We start from the raw sequence: 17,784 nt of genomic DNA, 5'->3' as shown, positions 1-17,784 counted from the left end.
GCTAGAGAGACTGATGTTCTTCCCACGTTTTAAAACTTAGCAGCATGAAGGTAGGTACTTTTATTAATACAGGGGTCATGCATTTTCTCTTTTTAAATTTTAGATATGGACACGGTTATGAAATATTTTGTGTTGCTTGTAGCAACTCAAAGACTCTGCTTGCCTCAGCATGTAAGGTAGGGGATTGTACTTCTTTATTCCACTTGGTCCACACTATATGAGTCACATGAGTTCTCAGGCTTCTGTGGGTTCTGGCCATGTAGGCAGAACCTTCGTGAAAGGCCACTGGGGCCTGTTTCTGAGTCTTGCTTTCTCAACCTCTTTTCCCTCTGTCCCTTCAAAAGCTTGCAGTTGAGGGGTGCCTAGCTGGCTCAGTTGGTAAAGTGTGTCACTTTTGATCCTTGGGGTCATGAGTTCAAGCCCTGCATAGGGTGTGGAGCTTGCTTAAAATAAAAAGCTTGCAGTTGAGGGATGCCTGACTAGCTCACTTGGTAAAGTGTGTCATTCTTGATCCTCAGGATCATGAGTTCAGGCCCCATGTAGGGTATAGAGCTTACTTAAAATAAAAAGCTGGGGTACCTGGGTGGCTCAGTTGGTTGAGTGTCTGACTTTGGCTCAGGTCATGATCTCACGGTTCATGAATTTGAGCCCAGGTTTGGACTCTGTGCTGACAGCTAGGAGCCTGGAGCCTGCTATGGATTCTGTGTCTCCCTCTCTGCCCCTCTCCCACTCGTGCTCGGTCTCAAAAATAAATAAGCATTTAAAAAATAAATAAAAAGCTTACATGCATTTTAAATCTATTTCAACCATATACTTTTTTCTTCAATACTTGATTTGAACTGATTTACACCTGATTTATTTAATCAGGTATTTTTAACTTAAAAATGTGATAAATTAAAAAAAAAGTTTAATGTTTGTTTATTTTTGAGAGAGAGAGAGAGAGAGAGAGAGAGAGAGAGAGAGAGGGGGAGGGAGGGAGGGAGACAGAGTGCAACTGGGGGAGGGGCAGAGAGAGAGAGGGAGACACTGAATCTAAAATAGGCTCCAGGCTCTGAGCTGTCAGCATGGAGCCCCATGCAGGGCTCGAACCCATAAACTGTGAGATCATGACCTGAGCCAAAGTCAGATGCTCAACTGACTGAGCCACCCAGGCGCCCCATGAATGTGATAAATGATAATAAATAATTGGAGTCCTGGAGACACAGGGGAGTGAGAAGTGAAATCCAGAGTGCGCTTCGTCTGTTGACGGTTTCTCCAGGAACAGACTTGGGTCTGAGTGAAGTGGATGGGGTCCCTCAGGCCGTGCTGGGGTGGGACAGAGTGGTGGCTGGCTCACTAGCACGGGCCATTGCAGAGTAGTGCTCTTTACCATTTGCTTGTGAGACTGATCTCGTACTTACAGTCAGTATTTATCCATGTTCTGTGCAGTGAACTAATATGTATGGAGGATTGTCTGAAAGGTCTTGAGACCTACCCATTTTATCTACGTTTTCTAAAATATATTTACTCGTTTCAAGCCTGAGGATGCGAGTTGCCTATCTGACCAGGCTCCTCTGTCTTTGTTTTTGCTGCAGCTTCTTGCTGTTGGCCTGTACTGACATGCATCCTAAGAAATATCACTGTGCCCCTCCTGCCCCGCCTCCTTTGCTTGTTGTCCCATCTGTGAGGGTGGTACTGAGAACAGGGACCTGGGGGAGGGACGGAGCTCGATGGCCGGGAGAGCCGTGCTTGTGCCTATCAGCCAACCTATTTTTAGCTTTGGGGATTGTCAGTCATGTAACTGACTCTTTCCTTTTCAGCTTGGCTTGCTTGTCGCAGATATGTGCAACTTGCTTTTTGTTATTTGTATACTTTTTCTAAGTATTTTGCATTTTAATAAGTAGAAAAGAGGTGTGGATAATAGTATGGCTTGAGAAGTTTAAATCTGAAGGTTTGTCTCAACTTCTCTGCCCAATAGAAGGGTAAACGATCCATGGGAACTTTCAGTTCTTTTGGGCACCAACCTAAAGGTAGCTTGGTTTCTTGAATGGAGGATGCCACAGATAAAGCAAGTGATTAGGTCCATCTTTCTTTGAAACTAACATTTTTAGCAATTTTATTTAGATGTTGTTTGTATATTATAAGTTGTGTGTTGAAAGTGGCCAATTTGATTAATTTTGACATATGTTTACACTATGAAATCATAACCACAATTAAGATAATGAACATAGCCATCAACCCCAGAAGTTTCCACTGCCCCTTAGTAAGTCCTCTTTCCTGCCCCTTCTTACCTTCTCCTGCCCCATCTCTAGGAAACCACTAATCTGCTTTTTGATAGAATACTTGGCATTTTCTAAAATTTATATAAATGGAATCATACAGTATGACTGTTTTGGTTTGGGTGGTGGTGTTTGTTTTTGTTGTTTTGTTGTTTTGTTGTTGTTGTTTTTGGTCCAACTTGTTCATTCAGTGTAAGAATTTGAGATTCATCCGTATTGTTGCATGTATGAGCAGTTGATTCTTTTTTTTTGCTGGGTAGTTTTTCCTTCTACAGATGTATTACAGTTTGTTGATCTCTTTACTTATAAATGGACATTTGAGTTGTTTCCACTTTTGGCCTTTACCTATAAAACAGTTGTGAATATTTGTATAAGGTCTTCATATAGGTATATGCTTTCATTTCTGTTGAATAAATATCTCTGATAGAATTGCTAGATTATATGGTAGATGTACATTTAAAGTTTTAAGAAACTGCCAAACTATTTTCCAAAGCGGTTATACCCTTTTACAGTCCTACCAACGGCGGGCATTCCAGTTGCTCCACAGCCTCACCAACACTTAGTATGGTCAGTCTTTTTAACCATTCTGTTTGTTGTATAACATATCATTGTGATGGTAATTGGCATTTTCCTAAGGACTACTGGAGTTGGGCATCTTTTCATGTGCTAATTTTCCATCTATATTTCTTCTTTGATGAGTTATCTGTTCACATCTTTTGCTCATTTCCTTATTGGATTGTTTGCGTGTTACTCAGTTTGAAAACGTTCTTTTTATAACCTGGATACAAGTATCAGATACATGCTATTTAGATAATTATTCCCAGAGACTTATCTTCATTTCCTGTTTTTCAAAGAGCAGAAGTTGTATGTTTTGGTGAAGCTTAATATACATCAACTTTTTTCCTATATGGTGTTGTGCTTTTTGTGTAGTAAGAAATCTTTGCCTAACTCTAAGTCACAAGCATCTGCACATCTGGTTCTCTGAGTTTTATAGATTTTTTTTAAGTTTTATGTTTAGACCTATGATATGTCTGTAATTAATTTTTGCATTTGGCCTGGAATATAGGTTAAAGCTGGTTTTCTACATGTGGATAGCTAATTGTTCCATCTTTATGTGTTGAAAAGACGATCCCTTTACTCCCTGCCTTTTGCACCTTTGTCAAAACTCAGCTGTCCATATATGTGTGGGTCTATTTCTGGACTTTTGATTTTTTCCATCCGTCTTAATAGGTATACCTTTCTGTAATAGGTCTTAAAACCAGTCAGTAATTATCTTCTAATTCTCTTCTTTTCAAAGTTATTTTGGCTATTCTAGGTTCTTTACTTTTTTATATAAGTTTTAGAATCAGTTTGACAGTTTCTACAAAAATATCTATTGCAATTTTGTTGGAGATTACATTGAATCTATAGATCAATTTGTGGAGAGTTTTAACAATATTGGGGTTTTTATGACACACAAATGCAGTGTGTCTTTTAGGTGTTTAATTTCTGAGGACTGATTTTTTTTTATGTTTATTTTTGAGAGAGAGAGAGACCGAGCACAGGCAGAGAAGGGAAGAGAGAGAGGGAGACGCATTCTGAAGCAGGCTCCAGGCTCTGAACTGTCAGCACTGAGCCCAACATGGGGCTTGAACTCCCAAGCTGTGAGGTCATGACCTGAGCCAAAGTTGGATGCTTAACCAACTAAGCCATAAAGTGCCCAGGAATGATTTTTTAAATTAGACATTTTATTTTATTTTAATTCATTTTATTTTATTTTATTTTTAAGATTTTATTGTATTTTAGTAAAACATTTACTTTAGAATGATTGTAGATTTAACAAAATGTTGCAAAGATAATGGAATACCTCTGACCCAGTTTTCCCCAGTGTTAACATCTTAATATTAATAGGACTGTTTTGTAGTTTTCAGTGTCTGGTCTTATACATATTTTGTCAGATGTACCCTTAATTCATATATTTTATGTCTATTCATTATTTACATACGGAAATACAGTTGCTTTTTGTTTATCAATCTTATATCCTTCCTAAACTTATTAGTTCTTGTAGCTTTACTGTAGATACTGTAGCATTTTCCATATAGATGCTTATGTTATCTATGAATAAGGAGTTTTACTTCTTCCTTTGCCATACAGATGTCTTAATCTTAGATAAAAATGGTAATAGCAGAAATCCTTAGCCTTATTCCTCACCTCAGAAACAAAGCATCCCTTCTTTGTCCATTATGGATTATCCCTATGTCCATTATGGATTCTGTGATTCTTCTTTATCAGGTTGCCGACAATTTCCAGTTTACATTATATCAGGAATACATGAGGGGCACCTGGGTGACTCAGTCGATTAAGTGTCTGACGTTGGCTCAGGTCATGATCTCCCAGTTTGTGGGTTCGAGCCTGCTTCGAATTCTGTGTCTCCCTCCCTCTACCCTTTCCCTGATCACACTGTCTCTCTCTGTCTCTCAAAAATAAATAAATGTTAAAAAAATTTTTTTAAATATATATCAGGAGTAAATGATAGATTCTGTTAAACAATTTTTCTTCTCTATTGACAGGATCATACAGTTTTCCTTTTTTAGTTTATTAACATGATGAATTACATTGATTGGTTTTTCAAATAATAAACCAAAATTGCATTCCTGGAACCAAACCCAACCTGTTTATGATACATTATCTTTATATACTGTTGGACTTTACTAAAATTTTGTTCAAAAACTTTTATGTATAGTACATGAGGGATATTGCAGTATAGTTTTCTTTCCTTATAATGGCTTCATCTGGTTTTGGTTTCAAAGTAATGCTAGCCTCTTAGAAATAGTTCCTCCTCTGCAGTTTTCTGGAACAGTTTGTATAGAATTTGTATTAAGTCTTTTTTATTAAAAAAATTTTTTTTAACATTTATTTTTGAGAGGGCACAAGCAGGGGAAGGACAGAGACAGAGAGAGACACAGAATCTGAACCATGCTTCAGGCTATGAGCTGTCAGCACAGAGCCCAACGCAGGGCTTGAACCCACGAACCATGAGAACCTAAGCCAAAGTTGGATGCTTAACGACTGAGTCAACCAAGTGCCCCAATTATTTCTTTTTCAAATGTTTCAGAGAATTCTTCAGTAAAACACCTGATCCTGGAGTTTTCTTTGTGGAAAGGTTTTAACTACAAATATAATGTCTTCAGTAGATGTAGGACTATTTGGGTTATCTAGTTTTTCTTGAGTGTACTTTGGTAGTTTGTATATTTCAGAAAATGTGTCCTTTTTACCTGAATTGTCATATTTGTTGGCATAAAGTTATTCATAATCTCTTATGAGACTTTTAATATCTAAAGAATTTCTGGTGATGTCACCTTTCTTATTCCTGCTATTAGCAATTTGTGTTTTCTCTCTTACTCCCTCTTTTTTTTTTTTTTTTTGTGAAGCATTCTGAGAATTGATCAAGAAATCAACAATTTTTTTGATACTTTCAAATTCAGCTTTTGGTTTTGTTGACTTTCCTCTGTGTTTTTCTTGTTTCTGTTTCATTGATTTTTGCTGTTTCTTTCTTTTACTTGGATTTCCGTTTTTGTTTTTAGTTTAATAAGGTTAAACCTGAGACAATTGAATATAGATCTCTTTTTAATATGGATGTTGAGTCCTATACATTTCTAAGTATTTGAGACATTCCATAAATTTTGGTATGTTTTCATTTTCACTTAACTAAAAATATTTTTCAAATACACTTTGATTTTTGTCTTTACCTATTGGTTATTTTGAAATTTATTATTTAGTTTCCATATACTGAGTGTTTTCCAAATATCTTTCTCCTATTGATTTCTAATTTAATTTCATTGTGGTCAGAGAACACGGTATGATTTCAATCCTTTGAAATTTAATCTTGATAAATCTCCGTGTTCACTTGAAAAGAATGTGGATTCTGTTTCTTTTGGGTGGGGTGTTCTGAAAACAAGAATTATGTCAGATTGGTTGATAGTATTCAAGTCTTTATTCTTTCAGTTTTATTGAGAGTAGCATTTGAAATCTAGGACTTTAATTGTGGGCTTATCTTTTAATCCTTGTATTTCAGTTTTTACTTTATATATTTTGAGATCTCGTTTTAAAAAAAATTTATGATTGTTACATTTTGTTGATTAATTGACTAATTTATCATCATGGGATTATCCTCTTCATTTTTGGTTATATTTTGTGCTTTCAGATCTGTGTTGTCCAGTGCATAATAGGCACTCCAGGTTTCTTCTAAGAAGTGCTTGTGTTACATATCTTTTTCCATCAATGTGCTCTTAAGCTACTTATTTCCTTTTATTTTCAAGTGGGTTTCTTAAAGTCAGCCTACAGTTAGCTCTTGTTTTTTTTACTCATCTTGATAATTTTTCCTTTTTCTCTGTTAAGTTTCTCCTGTTAGACTTATTAGTGAAAACATATGGTATCTGTCCTTCTCTGCCTGACTTATTTTGCTTAGCATGACACCCTTGAGGTCCATCCACGTTGCCATGAGTGGCCAGATTTCATTCTTCCTCATTGCCATATAGTATTCCGTATACATAAACCACATCTTCTTGATCCATTCATCAGTTGATGGACATTTAGGCTCTTTCCATGATTTGGCTATTGTTGAAAGTGCCACTATAAACATTGGGCTACATGTGCCCCTATGCATCAGCACTTCTGTATCCCTTGGGTAAATTCCTAGCAGTGATACTGCTGAGTCATAGGGGAGTTCTATGGATAGTTTTTTGAGGAACCTCCACACTGTTTTCCAGAGTGGCTGCACCAGTTTACATTTCCACCAACAGTGTAGGAGGGTGCCCCATTTCTCCACATCCTTGCTAGCATCTATATTCTCTTGATTTTTCATTTTCGCCACTCTGACTGGCATGAGATGGTATCTCAGTGTGGTTTTGAATTGTATTTCCTTGATGATGAATTATGCTAAGCATCATCTCATGTGTCTGTTGGTCATCTGGATGTCCTCTTTGGAGAAGTGTCTGTTCATGTCTTCTGCCCATTTCTTCACTGGATTATTTGTTTTTCAGGTGGAGTTCGGTGAGTTCTTTACAGATTTTGGATACTAGCCCTTTATCTGATATGTCATTTGCAACTATCTTTTCCCATTCTGTCAGTTACCTATTAGTTTTCTTGATTGTTTCCTTTTCAGTGCAGAAGCTTTTTATTTTAATGAGGTCCCAATAGTTCATTTTTGCCCTTGATTCCCTTGCCTTTGGAGATGTGCTGAGTAAGGAATTGCCATGGCTGAAGTTAAGGAGGTTGTTGCCTGCTTTCTCCTCTAGGGTTTTGATGGTTTCCTGTTCCACATTCAGGTCCTTCAGCCATTTTGAGTTTATTTTTGTGTATGGTGTAAGAAAGTGGTCTAGGTTCCTTCTTCTGCATGTTGCTCTCCATTTCTCCTAGCACCATCTGTTAAAGAGGCAGTCTTTTTTTCCATTGGATACACTTTCCTGTTTTGTCAAAGATTAATTGGCCATACATTTGGGGGTCCAATTCTGGGTTCTCTATTCTATTCCATTGGTCTGTGTCTGTTTTTGTGCCGGTACCATACTGTCTTGGTGAGTACAGCTGTGTAGTAGAGGCTAAAGTCAGAGATTGTGATGCCTCCCATTTTGGTTTTCTTCTTCAATATTACTTTGGCTATTCAGGGTCTTTGGTTCCATACAAATTTTAGGATTGTTTGTTCTAGCTTTGAGAAGAATGCTGGTGCAATTTTGATTGGGATTGCACTGAATGTGTAGATTGCTTTGGGTAGTATTGAAATTTTAACAATGTTTATTCTTCCGATCCATAAGCATGGAATGTTTTTCCATTTCTTTGTGTCTTCTTCATTTCCTTCATAAGTATTTTATAGTTTTCATCATACAGGTCTTTTACATCTTTGGTTAGGTTTACTCCTAGGTATTTTATGGTTTTTTGTATGGTTGTGAGTGGGATCAGTTTCTTGATTTCTCTTTCAATTATTTCATTATTGGTGTATTAAAATTGATTTTGTACCCTGTGACTTTGTTGAACTCATGGAACAGTTCTAGTAGGCTTCTGGTGAAGTCGGTTGGGTTTTCCATGTAGAGTGTCCTGTCATCTGCGAAAAGTGAAAGTTTGACTTCATCTTTACCAATTCTGATGCCTTTCATTTCCTTTTGTTGTCTGATTGCTGATGCTAGGACTTCCAGCACTATGTTAAACAACAGTGGTGAGAGTGGACATCCCTGTCATGTTCCTGATCTCAGGGGGAAAGCTCTCAGTTTTTCCCCATTGAGGATGATATTTGCTGTGGGCTTTTCATAAATGACTTTTGTGATGTTTACATAAGTTCCTTTTATCCCGACTTTTTTTTTATGGTTTTTATTAAGAAAGGATGCTGTATTTTGTCAAATGCTTTTTCTGCATCTGTTGACAGGATCATATGGTTTTTATCTTTTCTTTTGTTAACGTGATGTATCACATTGATGGATTTGTGAATATTGAACCAGCCCTGTAACCCAGGAATGAATCCCACTTGATCATGGTGGATAATTTTTTTTATATGCTGTTGAATTCTATTTGCTAGTATCTTCTTGAAGATTTTTGGATTTATATTCATCAGGGATATTGGACTATAGTTCTCTTGTTTTGCTGAGTCTCTGGTTTGGGAATGAAAGTGATGCTGGCTTCACAGAATGAGTCTAGAAGTTTTCCTTCTATTTCTATTTTTTTGACTAATTTGAGAAGACTGGGTATTAACTCTGATTTAAATGTCTGGCAGAATTCCCCAGGGAAGCCATCTGGCCCAGGACATTTATTTATTGGGAGATTAATGGTAACTGATTCACTTCCCTCACTAGTTATGGACCTGTTCAGATTTTCTATCTCTTCCCGTTTCAATTTTGGTAGTCCACGTGTTTAGGAATTTGTCCATTTCTTCTAGGTTGCCCAGTTTTTGGCATAAACTTTTTCATAGTATTCCCTGATAATTGCTTGTATTTTTGAAAGATTGGATGTAATAAATCCATTCTCATTCGTTATTTTGTCTATTTGGGTGCTTTCTCTTTTCTTCTTGAGAAACCTGGCTGAAGGTTTATCAATTTTGTTTATTTTTTCAAGAAACCAACTCTTAGTTTCAGTGGTCTGTTCAACTGTTTTTTTGTATTCTATAATGTTTATTTTTGTCCTGATCTTTATTATTCTCTTCTTCTACTGGGTTTGGGGTATGCTTGCTGCTCTCCTTCTACCTCATTTAGGTGCGCTGTTAGATTTTGTATTTGTGCTTTTTCTAGTTTCTTGAAATAGGCCTGGATTGCAATAGTCTTAGGACTGCCTTCACTGCATCCCAAAGAGTTTGGATTGTTGTATTTTCATTTTCATTTGTTTCCATATATTTTTAAATTTCTTCTCTAATTGTCTGGTTGGCCCATTCACTCTTTAGTAGGCTATTCTTTATCCTCCAGGCTTTTGGAGGTTTTCCAGACTTTTTCCTGTGATTGATTTCAAGTTTCATAGCATTGTGATCTGAAAGTATATCAGGTATGATCTCAATTCGTTTTATATTTATGGAGGGCTGCTTTATAACCAAGTTATGTGATGTATCTTGGAGAATGTACCATGTGCACTCAAGAAGAAAGTGCATTTCGTAGCTTCAGGATGTAGAGTTCTAAATATATCTGTCAAGTCCAACTGGTCCAATGTGTTGTTCATGTCCATTGTTTTTTTAGTGATTTTCTGTCTAGTTGATCTATCCATTGCTGTAAGTGGAGTATTAAAGTCCCCCGCAGTTGGCACATTCTTATCAATAAGATTGCTTATGTTTGTCTTATGTATCTGGATGTTCTGGAATTCGGTGTGTAGACCTTTATAATTGTTAGCTCTTCCTTATTGATAGACCCTGTGAGTATTGTATAATGCCCTTCTTCATCTTTTGTTATTGCCTTAACTTTAAAGTCCAGTTTGTTTGATATAAGTATGGCTATTCTAGCTTTCTTTTGACTTCCAATAGCATGATAGATATTTCTCCATCTCCTCACTTTAACTCTGAAGGTGTCCTCAGGTCTAAAATGAGTCCCTTGTAGATAGCAAATAGATGGGTCTTTTTTTTTTTTTTTTATCCATTCTGATACCCTGTGTCATTTGATTGGAGCATTTAGTCCATTTACATTCAGTGTTATTATAGAAAAATATGGGTTTAGAGTCATTGTGTTCTCTGTAGGATTCTTGCTTGTAGTGGCATCTCTGGTAGCTTGTATTGCTTGCAACATTTCCCTCATAGAATCCCCCTTAGGTTCTTTTGTAGGACCTTAGGTTCTTTGTGTAGTGGTGATGAAGTCCTTCAATTTTTGTTTGGGAAAACCTTTATGTCTCCTTCTATTCTGAATGACAGCCTTGTTGGATAAAGGATACTTGGCTGCTTTTTCCCCCTGTTCATCACATTGAAGATTTTCTGCCATTCCTTTTGGCCTGCCAAGTTTCAGTAGATAGGTCTGCTACTACCCTGATGTGTCTTCCTTTGTATGTTAGGGCCCTTTTATCCCTAGTTGCTTTAAGATTTCTCTCTTTATCCTTATATTTTGCTAGTTTCACTATGATATGTTGTGCCGAAGATCAATTCAACTTACATCTGAGGGGAGTTTTCTGTGCCTCTTGGATTTCAGTGTTTGTTTCCTTCCCCAGAGTGGGGAAGTTCTCAGCTATAATTTGTTCAGGTACCCCTTCAGCTCCTTTCTTCTTCTGGAATTCCTATGATATGGATATTGTTCCATTGATTGCATCTCCCTGTTCTTGAATTCTGCTTTTGTGCTCCTGGATAAATTTCTCTCTCTTTTTCTCAATTTCTTCTTTTTCTATAATTGTATCTTCTAATTCACCTCTTCTCATCTCTGCCTCTTCAATCTGTGCTGTGGCTGCCTCCTTTTTATTATGGACCTCATTTATAGCATTTTTAAATTCATCATAACTTTTTTTTAATGTTTTTAATGTCTTTATTTTATTTTGAGAGACAGAGGCAGAGAGCAAACTGGAGAGGGGCAGAGAGAGAGGGAGACAGTATCTGAAGCAGGCTCCAGGCTCTAGGCTGTCCGCCCAGAGCCTGATGTGGAGCTTGCACCCACAGACTGACGTCATGACCTGAGCCAAAGTCAGACGCTTAACTGACGAGCCGCTCCTCATCGTAACTATTTTTAAGATCTATACTCTTTGTAGGACAAGCATCTCTGCCGTCTTCTATGCCTTTTTCAAGCCCAGCGATTAATTTTATGACTATTGTTCTAAATTCTTGGTCAATTATGTTGCTTACATTTGTTTTGACCAATTCTTTAGCTGTCACTTCTTCCTGGAATTTCTTCTGAGGAGAGTTCTTCCGTTTTGTCATTTAGGCTAGCTTTCTATCTCTTGTAAATTTTGAAAGCTTGTTATTCACTCTGCACCTGTGAGTATTGCTCTATTAAAGGAGGCTCATGGGCTGTCCAGGGCCTGTCCATACTGGAAGTGTTCTTTTAATGGTGTCCCTTTGTCTCTCTTGTGACTTTGGTTATTTTATTTCCCTACTCGTAGTGATATTTGGGACTCCCTACCATGTGTGCTTTGGTATCATGGAGATATGTACCATGTTTGTTTCTTGAGGTAGCCCTGGGAAAGGAAAACAGACAAACAGGGAACAAAAGCATGCAAACGTACAAATACACAAACACACAAACAAACAAAACCCCCAAAAACAATAACAAAAGACAAAGGACAGTCTCAAAGCATAAAACCAGAAATCCTAGCTACAAATAAAGAGCAGTGTGGAGGCATGGCTGATGGTAGAGCATATACAAAGAGAGAAATGACAGGGTGGAGTGAAAGAGAAATTAAACATTGACCAGGCAGAGAGACTAAAAGGCTTAGTTCAGAGAAGAAAAAGAATAAGGCAGGAGGTGAGGAGGAAGAAAAACGGAGATAATGTTACCCTGAGAAACTGTATAGTCTTAATTATTTCAGAGTGAGAGAAAGGAAGGGTAAGGAAGATGTAGAACATGCATCAAGAGAATGGATTAAATATGCCTGTGTAAGCAAACCTATAACCAGAATACCCAGTCTGGAGGAGGAGAGAGATAAGAATGAGATAAAGGAGAATATATCTGAATGGCAAGAATTGATCTAGAGTTAATCCTGGCAGTGCATCAATGCTGGTCTTGGAGGAGGGGCTGTCTGTTCCCAAAGCATCTATCCGTCTCCTGTAACAAAGCAGCTAACCAGCACAGATGGGCGTGGTTTGGTGTACGCACCTCTCACCTCCACTGTGGGTCCTGTGGGCTGCTCCTTGAGGCCGCACCTTGGTGGCTGTGAGGAGAAAAATGGCAACCCCCCCCCAAGTCTTTTCTCGAATCAGGTGTTCCAAATCACTCCTTTGGGCCTGATCTCACTGTGCCGAGGGTGCAGCCAAGGTGGGCCGTGTTCTATGTGCCATGCCCAGCTGCATTTTGAGCTCTTACTCCCTGTGCATTAATGATACCGCCCGAAATGTATTCCGCAAGCTGGGGCACTTCCTAGCAGGGGTCCGAACAGGACTGAGCAGGGGACCGGTTCCTCCTGATGCTAACTACGTCCCTTGCATACCGTCTATCCTGGAGGGAAGTTCTGGGACCAGGGCACTGAGCCCAAAGAAACCTCCGCAATTAGAGAAGGGGTCTCTCTCAGAAAGCCCTGCGGTTGGATGTGGGATGATAGAATCCCTCTCCATCCTGGGCCGAGGTTTTTCTCTTCTCCAGGTACAGTTCTACAATTCCGCAGCCGCTCTTTCTCTTCCCTTTGTCTCTCCGCAGAAGGGGCTCCCTCCCCTCCGTGCCTCCGTGTCCCGGCCAGTTTTTATCTTCTCCCGTTTACAATCACATATCTGTGAGGCTGTCTTCTTAATGGACTCCATCTCTTTTCCTCCAAGACTCTTGCGGGTCAGAGTCCTTTGGCTTCAGCCCTTCCTTGTTTGAGAGATGCAGGCGAGAAGTATGGAACTCCCTACTTCACCATGTTGCCACCTACCGCAACATCAGAAAAGCAGTTTTTTTGGTCTCTTAATGATGAGTTTTTTTTTTCAACAACTGCATTTTTCTTTTATGGCTGATTTTAAACAATTTTCTTCATGTGTTCTGTGCTTGGGTTTTTATGGAACCTCTTGAATCTGTAGGTTCATTGTTTCTATCAAGTTTTGAAAACTTTCAGCCATTTTTAAGTATTTTTTCTTTCCATTCTTTTTGGAGACTCTAGTTATACCTATATGTTGCTACTTAAAGTTGTCCTAGAGTTTAGTGATGGTCTTTTCTTTTTCTTTTTGTTTATTCACTCTGAGTTTCATTTTGTCTCTCAGAAATTAGTGTTCTTTGTTGCCAAGAATCATATTTTGAAGTGCTGTTATTTTCAGCTATAATGTCTAGTTTTTTAGTTCTGTCGCACCAGAGTCAGTCTGGTCCCTGTTACTCCATCATATTGACCACAAGTCAAAGTCTCTAAATTATTAATTATACAATTATTACACAAGTATATTCTTCTTGTAAAGTGTTGAAACTCTGTGATGACAATGCCAGTCTCTGATGAGTCACCTATTTGAGTCCCATTCTTCCTCCTCCCGAGGTTGAACTGGCTTGTAGTGTGTATCTCCTCAGAATTTTTTTTCCCATTAGACATATACAAAAAATACAACCATAGAAACAATATATAATTTTTTTTAATGTGTGTTTTTATTTTTTCAGTTCATTTCAACCTAAATTGCTGATTCTTTCATCTCTATCCTACAGGCAGCGAAGAAAGAGCATGCAGCTATCATTCTTTGGAACACTACATCTTGGAAACAGGTGCAGAATTTAGTTTTCCACAGTTTGACTGTCACACAGATGGCCTTCTCACCCAATGACAAGTTCTTACTAGCTGTTTCCCGAGATCGAACGTGGTCACTGTGGAAAAGGCAGGACACAGTCTCTCCTGAGTTAGGTAAACTAGCTTCTGATTGGAAGATTATTAGTGAAAAACTTATGTCCATTTATCTCCCTTGAGTAGCTGCTAGGTGAAAAGGGATCGAAATAGTAACGGGGTGAGGAACAGAGTCTCTGTTAGGAAATCTTTCAAAGTTATGTATAACTAAGGAAGATTTGACCTTCCTTTTAAGATTTAAATGCAGATGATCCTTGAGTTCACTTCCTTGTGATTATATAGTCGGATGTGTTCAGACATCTCAGTTAAACATCTCAGTTAAAACACAAAAATATTTAAAAAAATACAGATTTGGGGGATGGTTACAAAATGCCAGCATAAAACCAAATGGACAGCATATTTTGAGCTAGGATTTTATGGGATAGCATTAATGAAGATGCGATTAAATTATGGAACTTTAGAGGACATTATATTTACCCTTTTCCTCCTTCCTCCTATCACTTTGATAATTAGGAAGGGCATTTTAGGTATCCCTCTGTGAATACCATGGCCCATGGGCAGGATGTTAACACCTACCTGCATTCTACCTTGAGCCTAGCATAAATTAAAAACAAAAGGGAAAAAAAACTATATTGTTGGAGCATGGTCTATTTGTATTCCCCCAGTTTCTTTGGGTAAAATCTAGAGTCTTAAAAATATCTTTGTGTTATTTAATTGTTTTTTAATTTTTCCATTGATAGAACTTGCATGCAGTTGTTTTTTGTGATATTCATAGTCTCTTAGTTTCTTGTATTTTAGAGACTGACACATACTGAACATTATATGTTAGAACAGACTGACTCCTTTTGCATCTAGTGATTTAAAAAAATTAACGTGATACCAAAAATATACCCATAAACTATTGTTATCTCTGTGGATTATGAATTAATAGATGCATTCCTCTTCCCTCTTTATAAGTAATTAATGTGTTTTAGGTTTAGTCCCTATAAGGGCTAGAAGTTACCTTATGTTTAAATCTTACAAGGGAAAAGGTTTTTTAAGGTTTTCATTTGTTTTTGTTTTTTAAGAGTACATTAATCTTTTTTCCGTATATGTGAATCTGGCTACTCCCTGAGTAAAGTTAATTTGCTCAGGCTTCTTTCTTGGGAACTGAAGTGGAACTTTCAGTTACATGCCTGAGAGATGGTTGCCATCTGTCACTAGAGAGTGACTAGTAATATAAAAGCGTTCCCTTCCAGAAACTGACTATGGCCCGTGGCCTTCTGGTGAGGGTCAGCTGCCGAGCTGCGGTCTGTTGCCAAAGTCAGCATGTGTAATGGATTATGACAGGACGTGATGTATATGACGCGTAAACATAGATTTCTAACAGTTAAAAACCTAGATTTCTGTCTGCCTAGTGAGTGGTGTGTATGGTGATTCTTTCAGACCCCATTTTCAGCCTCTTCGCCTTCACCAACAAGATAACTGCTGTGCACAGTAGAATTATTTGGTCTTGTGATTGGAGTCCTGATAGCAAGTATTTCTTCACTGGGAGTCGGGACAAAAAGGTAATTTTTTTACCTTCATATTTTTTCAAATGTAAAATAATATTATAGGTATGCTTGGATAGAAAACACATAAACCTGACTTTCTGATTCGCTTTTTAAAAATAGATGTTTTCTCTTCTGTGTTTTTCATATGCATGCATAAAAAGGCTTTTCTTATTAAATTGTACAAATACATGTCTCCAAAATATCCAGTATGGAAAGAAAGCCTTTCAGACACATCACATGGCACCAGAGGGAGAGAAGTAGTAAATGAATGGTCCAAGACTAACTAGAAGAGCAGGCGGGGATGGACGGGTGTAAGGAGGAAAATAGTTGCTTCTTTTCTTTTATACTCTTAGGAGTTAAAATTTTTTTCTATTATAGATGATTATTGCCTTTTCATTCAGTGGAGGAAGCAGTGTGTGGGTGGGTGGGTGTTTCCCAAGCTTGTTAGATTTGAAAAAATCAAAACAAGTTGCTCATGGCCCTCACCTGGCCTTTGGTCTTTCTAGTCCTTACACTCTTTTTTTAAAGTCTATTTATTTTGAGACCGAGACAGTGTGTGGGAGGAAAAGAGAGAGAGAGAGAGAGAGAGAGAGAGAGAGAGAGAAAACGAACCAGGCAGACTCCACACTGTCCATGCAGAGCCTGAACCCGCAAACCTTGAGATCATGAGCTGAAACTGAGAGTGGACGCCTGCCTGCCTGAGCCCCCCGGACACCCCGTCACACTCTTTATTTAAAATATTCTCTCCCATTTTCTGCAGTGCCTGCAGACCAGAGATGGTGAGGCAGTTGAGCATTTCCTTTCCTCTCCTTGCCCCCTCCAGTTGTCGTCCTGGTACAAATTACCAAAGCAGGGGGCTAGCATGGACCTGCAAACACTGAAGTGTTAGCCTCTAACCTGTCTCTGTTAGACCATCACTTGCAGTCATTTGCCTGTTCGTTTCTCCCCGGCGTCGATGTGCCCATGCTGTGCTTGCTGCTGAGGAAGCAGGACTGCCTCTGCCCTGCACAGTCCCCCCAGTAGCAGAAGGCTCTGTGCCTTCTGCTTGGAATCTTTGGTCCTGCATTTTGCAGCTGTTGTCTGCTTCAGTTCCCTCTCTTCTTTGTGACCAGTCCCACCCCCTGGAAGTGAGAGCTTCTGGGGAAGCCTCCTTTCTTACGCAGGATATCATCAAGGTTAGGTCCTCCTGACTGCCGAGTTCCCTGAGTGCAGTGGTGTAGGAGGAGAGTCCAGGGCTCGACTGGGCCCCATACGTTGTGGGGTAACTCCTTGGAGACGTGCGTGAGCTTCTTGGTGAGGACCTGACCAGTGGACTCTCCCTGCATCAGAACTGGTTTCCTGAGCGTACAGAGCATGCTAGACCTTCTCTGGTCTCTGGGCAGGGAGAATCCATCTTTGGACCAGCACAGTTAGGTAGTTGAGGACTCAGAGACTTGTGTCTACTACATATGGCTTCTCAGTGATGCTTGGAATACTCTGAAATCCTGGAACATAATCCCCAAAAGTAAATGGGGCATTTTTTAAAAATGCTAGAGTGAATATTTTGCATTATCTATGCCATCGATACTCTAATTAATGCACTGCTGGAAATCTTGACCGAGTTTGATCTGTCTGTGTTAGGTGGTCGTCTGGGGTGAGTGTGACTCCAGTGATGACTCCGTCGAGCACAGCATCGGCCCCTGTTCGTCTGTCCTGGATGTGGGTGGAGCAGTGACAGCTGTCCGTGTCTGCCCGGTGCTTAACCTTGCCCAACGGTCAGTCTCTGAGTGGGGCTTTGTTTTAAGTTGTTATGACCACTTGGTTTCTTAGTACGTAGCCCTCTTAAACTTTCATTCTTGGTTCCTCTTAGCTTCCAAGTTGCTATTATTTTCATAATGCTTATGTTTGTGGTAAGAATTGTTAAATTGATAGAACTTGATGATACTCAAAGTGGGAAAATTGGAATTGGGAGTGTGGCTCAGAGGTTCTTATGACACCAAATGTAGAACTGTGCTGCTTTCTCAGTAACCATCTGCAGTACAATGGGGCCCCTGCAGCCAGCCGGGGCAACCCGGGCTTGTGGGCTCTGCCAGCAGAGGACAGGGAGAGGACTTGGTGCACCCTGGGTAGAGAGGAGGCTCCATGACGGC

At 39.0% G+C, this 17,784-nt stretch overlaps 1 protein-coding gene across 3 annotated transcripts in view; it reads left to right on the top strand.

The window, feature by feature from the left end:
* Positions 1–17,784, top strand: part of ELP2 (elongator acetyltransferase complex subunit 2) — a 70,609-nt gene that overhangs the window by 24,985 nt on the left and 27,840 nt on the right. For all 3 annotated transcript variants that reach the window (XR_003902401.1, XM_029921665.1, XM_029921666.1), the window contains exons 17-20: positions 104–176; positions 13,991–14,183; positions 15,549–15,670; positions 17,276–17,409. Coding sequence is in view for 2 of the 3 variants with exons in the window: in XM_029921665.1 (XP_029777525.1) it covers positions 104–176; positions 13,991–14,183; positions 15,549–15,670; positions 17,276–17,409 (522 nt within the window). In the remaining variant the exon portion in view is untranslated. The remainder of the gene's footprint in view (positions 1–103; positions 177–13,990; positions 14,184–15,548; positions 15,671–17,275; positions 17,410–17,784) is intronic.

The sequence above is a fragment of the Suricata suricatta genome, chromosome 14 (genome assembly GCF_006229205.1).
Source record: "Suricata suricatta isolate VVHF042 chromosome 14, meerkat_22Aug2017_6uvM2_HiC, whole genome shotgun sequence".
NCBI classification, from domain to species: Eukaryota; Metazoa; Chordata; class Mammalia; order Carnivora; family Herpestidae; genus Suricata; species Suricata suricatta.
The sequence above is the reverse complement of the archived record's forward strand: the minus strand, read 5'-3'. Positions and strand labels throughout refer to the sequence as shown.